This window comes from Mixophyes fleayi, chromosome 4, assembly GCF_038048845.1.
Source record: "Mixophyes fleayi isolate aMixFle1 chromosome 4, aMixFle1.hap1, whole genome shotgun sequence".
NCBI classification, from domain to species: Eukaryota; Metazoa; Chordata; class Amphibia; order Anura; family Limnodynastidae; genus Mixophyes; species Mixophyes fleayi.
The window spans coordinates 223,811,811-223,824,942 of record NC_134405.1 but is presented as its reverse complement, the minus strand read 5'-3'; the positions used below and the strand labels follow the sequence as shown (position 1 = coordinate 223,824,942).

The 13,132-nt window shown below is 41.5% G+C and overlaps 1 protein-coding gene across 1 annotated transcript in view; it reads left to right on the top strand.

Annotated features, from left to right (window-relative positions):
* Positions 1-13,132, top strand: part of CEP290 (centrosomal protein 290) — a 222,067-nt gene that overhangs the window by 37,476 nt on the left and 171,459 nt on the right. Inside the window, exons 13-15 of the mRNA XM_075209376.1 lie at positions 6,355-6,527; positions 9,184-9,346; positions 11,338-11,438. Coding sequence (XP_075065477.1) covers positions 6,355-6,527; positions 9,184-9,346; positions 11,338-11,438 — 437 coding nt within the window. The remainder of the gene's footprint in view (positions 1-6,354; positions 6,528-9,183; positions 9,347-11,337; positions 11,439-13,132) is intronic.

Sequence of the window (13,132 nt, the reverse complement as noted above, 5' to 3'; positions counted from 1 at the left end):
GACCATGGAAACCTGTTACTTATAAAGTGTAGGCCTATTCTATCAGATCAGTGAGTGCTTTGTGGTTGGTTTTGTACAGAGCTTTGGCTAGCAGCTGTGTTGGGCAGCTACATGGTTCTTGGTACATACTTTTATTAAATTTTAGAAGTTCAATGTTTTCGTGTCCACAGATGCATTTTCGCTGGAAGGTGTTGCGCACTGCTCCTCTGTGAGTGTACCAACTTATGAAGAGGCAGCTTTGGGATGACCTTATGGTCCAGTGATTTTTATACTTGGGCTAAATCCTTTTCTCTTTCATCCAGTCTGGGGGACACTGCTTACCAAGTTAACTTTAGTACTGCTGACAGACACCTCCCCTCTACAATCCCCCTGCCTCTTCCTCTTCCTCTCAGTTTTTTCTAGGTGCCCATGGAGTTGGGCTGCTATTTTAGTTGCTAGTGTTAATTTATTAATTTATATTTAATTTTTATTTAATTTTTTTTTTCTTAACTTTTTTTAATTCTTTAATTACAGGGACTTTTATTTTGAAGGCAGACCTGGGAGTGTGTTCTACCATAGAGAACACACTCACAGACCCGCAGCGCAGACACGGCTCTGTCAGATGAGAGCCGAGGGCTCTCACTGGCACAGCCTTAGGTGTCTGAAACAGAGTGACAAGCAGTCTCCAGACCAATGTCACTCTCGGAGCCTCCCCGATAACCGGCGCTGCCACTGCAGGCATAGAGTGCCGGTTATCGGATCACCAGCCGGCGGCCATCTTGGATCGGACCTCCGGAGTTAAGACAGGCAGCAATAAGGAGGCTATACCAAGATCCCCCCTCAGTAATAGAAGGGGGCATCGGGGTCAGAACCGCTGCAGGAGACCTCAATCTTTTCAAGGTCTCCATTACTCTGCTAATTATTATTTATTTTTCCCAAAAAAAAAAAAGTAAAAATGGAGACAGAATATCGGAAGAGGGGGAGTTAAAATTATATAGAACTCCCCTGCTCTTCAATTTACGGGCAGTATTCCGATCTTCTGGAGCATAAGAAGAAGCCCGGGAACTGCTTGTGGGAGCAAGCATCAGGACATCGCTGATGGACTTCTCTTCTGTGTTTGGCCTTTTGGCTAAGTATTCTTTTTTTTTTTTTTATTAAGCATTTATAAAAACTGTATTGTTTTACTGACAAAGTGGGGCTAGTATGGGTAACATTATTGTACTCTTTACTTGCCAAAACAAAAAGAACATTGTTTATTTAAAGGGACAAGTGCAACTTTTATTGTAGATTTGTTGATTACTTGTTTTTTTCTCTCTGTCTCCTTCAAGTCAATGGTGTGCTTGTGATTCTTTCCTTTGTAAAATGTTAGATAAAGGAAAAGGTCCTATGGAAAAATATTTTACCTGTTATAGATGTAAGGTTTAATTACCATATGGGCAGAGGGACCCGTTGGCGCTTTCTTCGGATTGCGAAGAGGGATCCCCCATCTGCGCAAACCCTGCAGACTCTTCTGACACAGTCAGTTTACTCTTTAGCCAGCTTCTCACTAAATATACTTGGTTATTGACAAGCTCAGCAGCACTTTCTTCTATATTGGATAATGCTGTCACGAATGTGGGGGGTCCTGCTGCGGCTGCTTCTACTGGGACGGCTATAGCAGGCCCTTCTTTTTTTCATAGCGGATCAGAGACCTGTCTCGACAGGCTAAACCAGTTTCTGAATCCCCATATTTGGCCCCTACTAAAATAAATCTGTATAGATCCGCAAATCCTTTTCTGAGGAAGGGGAAACAAAATTTGATCCTGATCAGGTTCACGTGTCAAATTAGGAATAAACGCCAGATATCAGGCCAGTGATGATTGCTATTAACGGTAAGGCAGGCCTTGAACCTCCCAGAGTCAGAGGATCCTAGTTCTATAAACAGAAGTCTCGTTAAGAAAGCCAGAAGAAAGGTTATTCGTTTTCCCCCTTTGGTGGAATTGGGAAATGTTGCTGAGGGAATATAGAAACAACCTGATTAAAAGTTTTCTATTCCAAAAGATTCTCTTCCTTATATTCATTACAGAAAGAGGATCTGGCTCACGGGGAAGGAATCCCTAGGGTGGATACTCTTGTAGCCCGTTTAGCCCCCCATACTACCTTGCCAGTCCTGAACACTGCAGAACAGACTAACCGCAGAATTAAAGCTCAGCTAAAGTCTATATTGTAGCAGTGGGTTCTTCCTTTAGACCCACCTTTGCTTCGACTAGGGTCCCTAGAGCCATGGAAGCATGGGCAGAGCAGCCGGCTGAGGCCTTGCAGAACTCATAATTGCTTTTCCGGGATTTACATTTTGAAAGAGGCGTCTGGGTATCTTTACGAGGCAGCTCAGAGCAGAGCGTCTGTGTCTTCCTCTATTCAGGCTTCGAAAATTTCAGCAAGAAGAACCTTATGGCTGAAATCCTGGAAGCCTGATTCGGAATCTAAGAAATCCCTAGAAACCATTCCTTTTTCAGCATCAGGTTGGTTCGGGCCGGAATAACACAGTTTGAGTTCTCAGTCAACGGGTGCCTTTTTGCCAGGGAATATGGGTAGAGCCCACCTGCCGCGTTTCAGCTCCTTTAGGCAGTCCTTCGGGGGACCTCCTTTCCTAGGGGCCAGTCATCCAGCGGCAGACCACACAAATTCTAGAAGCTTATCAGTCAGAGGTAGATCCTCTTTCTCAGCTAGACGTCAGGCCTCCAATGTTCAGGAGAAGCCTGCACCCTGACTGCCATTCTACCCGCCAGGAGGTGGTGAGGGGGGGGGGGGGGCGCCTGTCTCTTTTCTAGAACAGTGGACAGCGTCTTCTCAGGATCCTTGGATTCGGGGCAGTATAACTAGGGGGTACAGGATAGATCTCTTGGGTCCTGTTCCACATCGTCTCTTTGTAACCCTGCTAGCTCGAGTTCCACAAACAAGGCAGGTAATACAGAATTGGGTCGCCTCTCTTCTTTCAGCATGAGTTATTTGCAGGGTCCCAGTAATCCAGAAGGGGAAAAGTTTTATTCAAACCCTTTTTTCTTGTCAAGAAGCCGGGCGGTTCCTTTCGACCCATCTTAAATCTAAAGAACCTAAATATGCACTTAAAAGTGGGTAAAATTCGGATGGAGTCCCTGAGGTCAGTAATAAACGGATTGTAAAGGAATCAGTTTATGGCCTCCATAGACATAAAGGACGCATACCTCCACGTTCCTGTCTGGAACAGTCATCAGTCTCTCCTGAGATTCAGAGTGGGGGCCTCTCACTATCAGTTTCAGGGCTCTTCCCTTCGGCCTCTCCTTGGCTCCAGGGGATTTTCATAAAAATGATGTCGGTAATGGCAGCTTGTCTTCACTCAAGGGGAGTTCAGGTCGTGCCTTACTTAAACGATCTTCTGATAAGATCCGCCTCAGAGATTTGCTTGCAACAGCACATGTTCTTCACCATAGCTTTCCTCAAGAGCCATGGGTGGTTAATACACTCAAGGAAATCCCAGGTGATTCCGCGCCAACGCAGGATCTTCCTGGGACTCGTCATGGACACCAAACAACAGGAAGTGTTTCTACCAGAAGAGAAGATCAGGTTGGTTCAGAGGGTAACATCTCAGGTCTTGTCTTCTCCCAGTCCTTCAATACACTTGTGCATGCGTCTCCAAGGGAAGATGTTGGCCTCCTTCGAAACGGTCCCCTTCGACGTGCTTATTCCCGATGCTTTTAGTGGGACCTCTTGACAAAAGGGTCGGGATCCCACCTACAGTTGGATCGCCAGAAGATTTCTCTGTCTGCGGATGCGAGAAATTCAGGCACCAGCCTGAAAGGTTGGGGGGGCTGTATCCCTTCATCTCCGGCTCCAGGGTCTTTGGTCAGTCCAGGAGTCCTCTCTATCCATCAACACATTAGAATTGAAGGCAATCCTTTTGACTCTTCGGGGGGCCCGAACCTTTCTCCAGGGTCATCTACTCAGAGTTCAGTCCGACAATGCCATGGCTGTGACATAGGTCAACAGACAAGGAGGAACGAGAAGAGCAACGGCAATGCAGGTATCTGCTCAGATATTCGCTTGGGCGAAACAATGTGTTCCAGCATTCTCGGCTGTGTTCATTCCAGGAATAAAGAACTGGGAGGCCGATTATTTCAGTCGCAATGCGATGATGCCAGAGGAGTAGTCCTACCATCCGGAAGCTTTTCAGTCTCTGGTTCAGAGGTGGGGTCTATCGGATATAGATATAATGGCCTCCATACACAACAGGAAGTTTCCCAGGTTTTGCGCAAGGGCAAGGGACCACTTGGCAGTAGCAGCGGATGTAATGACCATGTCAGGGGACTTTAGGTTGGGATATCTGTTCCTCGAACCCCCCCCCCCCCCTCCCCAATTCCCATGATTCCTTGAGTACTCAGACGAGTGAGGCGTGGCGGTCTGTCAGTAATTCTGATAGCACCTGCATGGCCGTGGCGAGTGTGCTATGCGTACATAATCTTTATGGCAGTAGGGCAAGAGCTTTGTCTTCCACTCTGACAAGATCTTCTCCTTCAGGGTCCTTTTCATCACCAGGATTTACCTCGGCTGACTTTAACCGCATGGCTGTAGCCAGGCTCTGGAAGGCTAGGGGTTTTTCCCCCAGTGTAGTGAACACTCTGCTACGAGCTTGTAAGCCTCTTCGGATCGCATATATCGTCGCATTTGGCGAGCCTATATCACAGGGTGTGACAATAGGCCCTGTCATACGTCCTCTTTTCATCTTTTCCGACTTCTGGCCTTTCTTCAGGATTGTCTTGAGGCAGGTCTGCGCTTAGGTTCCTTAAAGGTATAGGTATCTGCCCTTTCAGTTTCCGTCCACCTGAAGTTAGTAGATATGCCAGATATCAGGATGTTTCTTCAGGGGGTCTTACATATCTAGCCTCCTTTTACTTCTCCTACAGCACCATGGGATCTTTACCTGGTGCTTCATATGCTTACAGGGCTTCCTTTGAATCCTTACTTTCGGCAGATTAGGTCTCTAATCTGCAAGGTGATGTTTCTCTGAACTTTTACGAGCGGAAGCAATAGCTAAAAGTTGGGATCTCTGTGATCGACAACCATAATTGATGCTACATGAGGACAGAGCGGTATTGAGAACTCTCCCTTCCTTTGTTCCAAAAGATGTTTCAGCCTTTCATTTGAACCACAAAATTGTGGTTCTGGTCTTTCGGACAGCTTCTCAGTCTGATCAGGTGTATACGGATAAATTATATGTGGTTAGGGCTCTCCGCATTTATGTGTAGAGAGCTTCCCAAATGCGGTGTAACGATTTTCTGTTTGTCCTTATTGATTCTCATAGAGGCTGGCCAGCCTCTAAGCAGTGAATTGCGAGATGGATTAGGGCAACAATTACACAGGTTTACATCAAGACTAACCGTCCTGTGTCAGAGAGATTTACGTCCCATTCCACCCGGTCGGTGGGGGCGTCTTGGGCAGCGAGAAGTGGGGCTTCTGCGGACCAACTGTGCAGAGAGCCACCTGGTCTTCTGTCCATACTTTTACGAAATTCTATCAGTTTTAATGTGTTTGCGTCTTCGGATGCAAATTTTGCCCGTACTTCTCTACGGGCCGGGCTTTCAGAGCGGTCCCACCCTTAGGGGGCTGCTTTAGAACGTCCCCATGGTAAGCAGTGTCCCCCAGACTAGATGACAGAGAAAAGAGGATTTTTGTACTTACGTTAAATCCGTTCCTCTGATTCCGTCTGGGGGACATTGAGATCCCTCCCTTCTGCTTTTCTTCTGTGTGCTCTTGGTTGATTGGCCTTTTCTCCTTTGGGCTTTTTAATTAACTGAGAGGAAGAGGAAGGGGGGATTGTAGAGGGGAGGGGTCTGTCAGCAGTACTAAAGTTAACTAGCTAGGTGCCAACTCCCAAGCTTCCCTCCACAACCCATGGTAAGCAGTGTCCCCCAGACAGAATCAGAGAAACGGATTTAACGTAAGTACAAAAATACTCTTTTTTTCTGAATCCTTTTGGGGGACACCCATTTTCGCCCTAGTTTTCCTGTTAGGTTTTTACCAAAGGTGAATGGTTCTTCGGTAGTGATGTTGTTTCTCTTGCTTAGTTTTGTTTTTCTTCTGGCTCTGTTCTGTGGGGTTTTGTTAGAAAAATTGTTTGGTTCCTATAGTTCACGGCACGATGAGCTTAGAAGTTTTTGACTTTTAATTGATCGTGTTCCCCAATAAATTCAGATAACATTGTTTAATTATTTAACAGGGTTGTGTGTGTATGTATGTATGTATGTATGTCCATAGGTAAAAAAAACCTTTTTCTCTCCACTGTTTGAAGTCCTTGTGTCAGTCTGTATTAGTGTTGTGATATGGAGGATTATTATTTACGAATAATTCTCTTCCCCTTAGGTGACTCTAGTCATGCACAGAGAAGTCAGGCTGAAGAACTTCAAACATTGCTGCAGCTCATGGAGCAAAGACTCAGAGAAGCAGAACGAGTTGCAGAGTTGGCAGATAATGATGCCAGGCAAAAAGACAAAGATCTAATAGATGCTCTTAGAAGAATGAAGGATTATGAAACGGTATGGTCTTGGTTTCATTAGTTCTTTGTTGTCCATAAATGATTAGTAACACACATGGTTTAAAAAATAGCTTATACTCAAAAGAAAGCCTTCACTGCATGTTAATATAATTTTATTGATAGACAGTGCATGGAAGTTGCTACTTTGTTTATACAGTATAAGTAGTGATAAGATAAAATATATATAGGGGCATATTCAATTGTTGGCGTTGCAGCCAAAAGTAACGCGCCCAGCGCACTATTACCGTCATTACGTAAATACCGTTATTCCAGTACTTTTCACGCTGGATTTCAGCTCGCGGCTCAGGGAGCTCTGAGTTGAAATCCGGCTGTAGTTACTGTAATAACGGTAATAGTTTTTCCGCAGCGGAAACCGCCAACAATTGAATATGCCCCATAGAGCTCCCTTCTGTTATTGACCTGTTCACCTTGCTTTTAGGTCTGTACTGATTTCAGACATACAGTAGCACTGCCCTTTTCATTATAGAACACCATAGTTGTAAATGATCACAGATGACTGAAATGCCCAGAACTATTTGAGCCCCTGATGGAGATCCCTTTTCCAGCTATATATAAACATTACTGCAATGTGACTGTAAAATGCAGTACACTAATTAAGTGCAATTACAGTGACATTGCCAGGTGAGTTATCCTTCAGATCTTTCACCTGTTCGATCACTAATAGAGCAGTTGCAGGCTATTTTGAATGAAAAAACATAAACCGTTGAATCGGTGAAATAATCTGTCACTAATTGATCAATTTCTGCTTCATAATTTATTAATTGGCTGATCTCTCTAGAAGATTTGCTCCATCCTGTTCCTATGTTGTGTTTTATCCCCTTTGATAAAAAAAGAAAAAATATCTTATGAGGTCATACATACTGAGTATACAGTCAGGTCCATAAATATTGGGACATTGACACAATTCTCATATTTTGGGCTCTATACACCACCACAATGGATTTGAAATGAAACAAAGCAAGATGTGCTTTAACTGCAGACTGTCAGCTTTAATTGGAGGTAATTTACATCCAAATCAGGTGAACAGTGTAGGAATTACAACGGTTTCTATATGCGCCTCCCACTTTTTAAGGGACCAAAAGTAATGGGACAATGGACTCAAAAGCTATTTCATGGACATGTGTGGGCTATTCCCTCGTTATTTCATCATCAATTAAGCAGGTAAAAGGTTTGGAGTTGATTCTAGGTGTGACATTTGCATTTGGAATCTGTTGTTTTTGACTCTCAATATGAAATCCAAAGAGCGGTCACTATCAGTAAAGCAAGCCATCATTAGGCTGAAAAATCAAAACAACCCCATCAGAGAGATAGAAAAAATATTAGGTGTGGCCAAATCAACTTTTTGGAACATTCTTAAAAAGAAAGAACGCACCGGAGAGCTCAACAACATAAAAAGACTCGGAAGACCATGGAAAACAACTGTGGTGGATGACAGAAGAATTTTTTCCCTGGTGAAGAAAAACCCCTTCACAATAGTTGGCCAAATCAAGAACACTCTCCAGGAGGTAGGTGTATATATGTCAAAGTCAACAATCAAGAGAAGACTTCACAAGAGTGAATATAGAGGGTTCACCACAAGATGTAAACCATTGGTGAGCCACAAAAACAGGAATAACAGATTAGAGTTTGGCAAACAACATCTAAAAAAGCTATTACAGTTCTGGAACAACATCCTATGGACAGATGAGACAAAGATCAACTTGTACCAGAGTGATGGGAAGAGAAGAGTATGGAGAAGGAAAGGAACTGCTCATGATCCAAACATACCACCTCATCAGTGAAGCATGGTGGTGGTAGTGTCATGGCTTGGGCATGTATGACTGCCAATGGAACTGGTTCCCTTGTATTTATTAATGATGTGACTGCTGACAATTGCAGCAGGATGAATTCTAAAGTGTTTCGGGCAATATTATCTGCTCATATTCAGTCAAATGCTTCAGAACTCATTGGACGGCGCTTCACAGTGCAGATGGACAATGACCCGAAGCATACTGCAAAAGCAACCAAAGAGTTTTTTAAGGCTAAAAAGTGGAATGTTATGCAATGGCCAAGTCAATCACCTGACCTGAATCCGATTGGAGCATGCATTTCACTTGATGAAGACAAAACTGAAGGGAAAATGCCCCAAGAACAAGCAGGAACTGAAGACATTTGCAGTTGAGGCCGGGCAGATGAAACCCAGCGTCTAATGATGTCTATGCGTTCCAAACTTCAGGCTGTAATTGACTGCAAAGGATTTGCTACAAAGTATTAAAAAGGGAAAGTTTGATGTAGGATTGTTTAGTTTGTCCTATTACTTTTGGTCCCTTAAAAAGTGGGAGGCACATGTAGAAACCGTTGTAATTCCTACACTGTTCACCTGATTTGGATGCAAATTCCCTCAAATTAAAGCTGAAAGTCTGCAGTTAAAGCACATCTTGTTTGTTTCATTTCAAATCCATTAGGTGGTGTATAGAGCCCAAAATATGAGAATTGTGTCGATGTCCCAATATTTATGGACCTGACTGTATGTAATTATGTGTCTTCATGCACAGGTAGTTGCATACCAAAATATACATTCTATATTGATCTGTAAGCCTACATTAATATGTATTGAAACCCTTTACATTCACTAAGTTCAGTCTGTTCACTTAAAGGGAATTTACGGTCTAGAGGAAGCAGTTGCTGAAATTATGGAACTAAAGACACATCTAAAAATAAGGGATCGTGAAATTGAGGCACTGACTACAGATATAAACAAACTAGAACTGAAGGTGAATGATATTCTTGATGAAAATGAAGATCTCCGAGAACGTTTGGGTAAGTAGGTCTCCATTTATCTCAACAACTAATACTTTTGTATGTGAAACCCAGACAAATTATAAGATTGGAGCCAGGGCCCAATATTAGTAGTCAGAAATTCTGTAACATAAAATTATGAGTTAGACTTGAGAATTTACTGGCGGTTTATATACATGTATGAGATCTATTATCTGGAAAGTTGGGACCTGGGTTTTTTTGGATTAGGTTTTTCCAGTCATTTGGAGCACCATGTCTTGTGATTTACTAATCTATTATTTAACTCATGAAATATATGAATATTTTACCTGCTAATTCAGTATACTTGTCATTATTTTGCTTACATTAATAATTTTGATTTGTTCAGTAATTTTATCTTCTATTGAATGGTTCCATCTTTTTGTATTGATATAGAAACTAAGTGTTACAATTTTAACATTAAGCACAGTGTAAGGAAATGTCCTTCAGTAAAATTCACAGATTTGTACATAAGTAAATTGCCATGCTCTACAGTGACTTTTTTTTCCCCAGAATTCCCCATTCTCTTTTTGCTCTCCATCTGTCCATTTCTTGTGCTTTTATATTTAAGTATCCTGTGGCTGTTTGGCAGACTCTGCTGGCAATTGTAATCCAAAATTAGCTGAGCAGCCAGAGGATGACTTAACCTTCCTCTCATGAGGTAAATAGCACTTTGACCTCCCTTCTTAACTAAAGTCAAGTCTGCTTCATCACACAGTGCCTGAGATATTTTTATTGTACGTGCCAAATATTGTGCATAGAAGAAAATCTCTCCTGTAACAGAACAAGGGTGATAACCACACTCTATAAAGATTTGGCACTCTAAACAAAGGCAGAGGAACAGTACAAACAACAGTAGTTACAATATAAAAATTACTTTATTTGATTAAATTACATAAATAAAATTAATTAAAAACCTACCAGAACATGTCCTAATAGATCAAAAAAGTCACCCTTGAGTTGCAATGTATGTTCCACATTCTATTGATAGTATACCATCTATGTAGTTCTGCACTTTACTCCTCCACTGCCTGTTTTTATCTTATGTTGGTAGATTTGTAAACCGTTAGTAACTGATATGCTTCTATTCTTTGCTTTTTCCTCACCTAGAGAAGGGAATTTTTGTATAGGAGTGGAGTGGAGTTCTATATATTTACTTTTACACCTACTATCTTGACATTACAGTTTAGTTCAGTTATGGGCAAACTACGGCCCGCGGTCCAGATCCGGCCCACTTAGAGGTTCTATCCGGTCCGCCAATATTTTAAAAAATGTCATTAAAATATGCATAAAATTATTAGGGCCGACCCTGTCTGTCAGAACCTTCATTTTTATGCCTTCCCAGCTATTTCCTCCATTACACTTCATCCTCCTTCCTAAAAGGACACTTCGTATGTCAATCACTCAAACACCTGCCCGCCCCCTAATGGCTGAAAGTCATGTGAGAAGAGATGGGCTGGGCCATATATTAAGGCGGATTTTGATTGGCTGGTGTGTTGTCAGTTAGTGGCTCACCAGAAAGACGGATCTGCAACAACCTGCTGAAATAAGTGCTGTGTCTGTACGATCGCTGCATTTATAGAGGTAACACTGCTATTAAACACCCTCCCATCCCATTCAAGAAAATATTATATATTTCGATATTTGAGTTTTTTAATAAATTATATTGGCCCGCCTAAAGTCTTTCTTTTTTTATTTGTCCCACTCCTGAAAAAGTTTGTCCATCACTGGTTTAGTTCATTCAATAGTTTATGCAGACAATTTGGTGACATGTCCCCTTCTTTGTCTTGTAGTTAGACAGTTCTCTTCTGAAGCTCCCGTCATCTTATTGGTTGACATATAACTAAGCTAGTGCTCTTGTCCTTTTCTTAAAACTCCAGGAAGGAAGCTTTACAATGTGAATTATGATTTCTCTGGCAAATGTCAAGATTTTGTTTTTAGTTGCTTGTTAAATGAAGTGGTTTAACTTGTGTGTAATAAATTTATTCCTTAAGGTCTTGATCCCAAAACTGTAATTGATCTGTCTGAATTTAAGAATGTCAAGACGCTCAAACAGCAACAGTACAGAGCTGAAAACCAGGTTCTTTTAAAAGAGGTAAGATTTTGATTTTTATTTGTTTACATTCACTGCTATAAAATATAATTGCATTACAAAAGTATAGATGAAGGATTTAATCTTAATTGGCTGTATCGTTGGCATGAAACGTAAGTTCTGGCTTCATAGTTAGCCTGAGACTTGTAATTAGTGATTTTGTTTGCCTTCATCTACTTTACTTTTAAGATTTTTTTCCTTTCTTTTGGAAGCAATAATCTTCTTGTTACAGGCAGCACATGACTATATTCTGGAGGCGCTTACTGTGTATTCTTTACAATGCCTAGCTTTCTGGCTCCTTTTAGCCCCCCCTATCCAAGTTTTACTGGTTTCTCCACAAGCACTGCACTTTAGAAGGAAGTAATGGTTCCATACCTTGTACTGATGAGCTGTAATAAAACTGAAACAGCTGTATGACTTTGGATAATGGGCTGTTTCTGTGCTCTAGCCACTGACAAGAGATTTGTGTTTTGCATGTGTTTACTGTTAAAAGAAAAAACATGTCCTAATAGCATTATGGAATTCTTTTAAGGTAGTAAGTAGTAGATTTACTAAAGTGCGGTTTTGAAAGCCACATTGTTTTTGGCATGTTTATGTGAGATTTTAATAAAGACAAATCAGCACGGTTTCACAGCACCACATGTAAAACAGCCAATCCGTTTTACACACAAAGAATACAAATCGCGCAGTGTATCAAGCTGCATTTTTCAAAACCGCACATTAAGCTGCCAGAAAAGAAAAGAAGGAAATATTTTACATGCGAGATTGCTCAATTTACGTGATGTTTGAGCGATCTCATCTATTAGAACAGAAAAAGACTTAGGTAAGTATTATGGCGTCGACATTAAAAGATAATTTTTACTCACCGTAGAATCTGTTTCTCTGACTCCTTTGGGGGACAGTACGAGACATTGAGGTATAGTAGGTGGGACTAGGAGTTAGGCACTTGGCATACATGTTTAATCCCAAGACTCCTCCCCTACTATGTGCTGTTTGAGCCATCTGGTCTATTAGAACAGAAAAAGACTAAGGTAAGTACTATGGAGTCAACATTATATTATTAATTATGACTGCAATAATAACATATTTTTTATGCAGCCACTACTAATTTCTTATTTTAATGAGGCAATATTAATTGTATTCATTTGCAATATTGATTCATTATATCAATAAGGATCCAAAATAAAGTTTTAAATAATTTTTAGAAGGGCAATATCAATTTATTTTAAAACAGGGGCAGTTTAAATGTATTATTTGATTACAGGGGCAACGCATATTACTTCACGATGGGCGCACCATTTATAGTGCAGACTTGTAGCGCTACAGGTGCAAGTATGCACTGGCGGCCTTTCTGTCTACTGCACAATCTGTCTTTACTACAGAGAGGATATCAGAAACTGGATAATACACGAGGGGGCAGGTCAGATAAACGATAATTCTACAATACTCGGTGTGTAAGTGGTGTGCAGAAAGCAAAGAAACAATATAATATTTTGCTTGATCACATACCAAACTACTTTAGTTTTACTTTTTTTTTTTAGAGGATGGTCACTTTCTATGTTGCTGTTTTGGCCTTTCCTTCCGCCACCCCTGGTGTGGACACTAGATCAAGCAGGATTCGGTATGGCAGAGGTTGTTGGTGTGCCAAAAGGCAGCTAAAAATCATGTCTTAACTGTGAAGTACCAGCAATGCAATT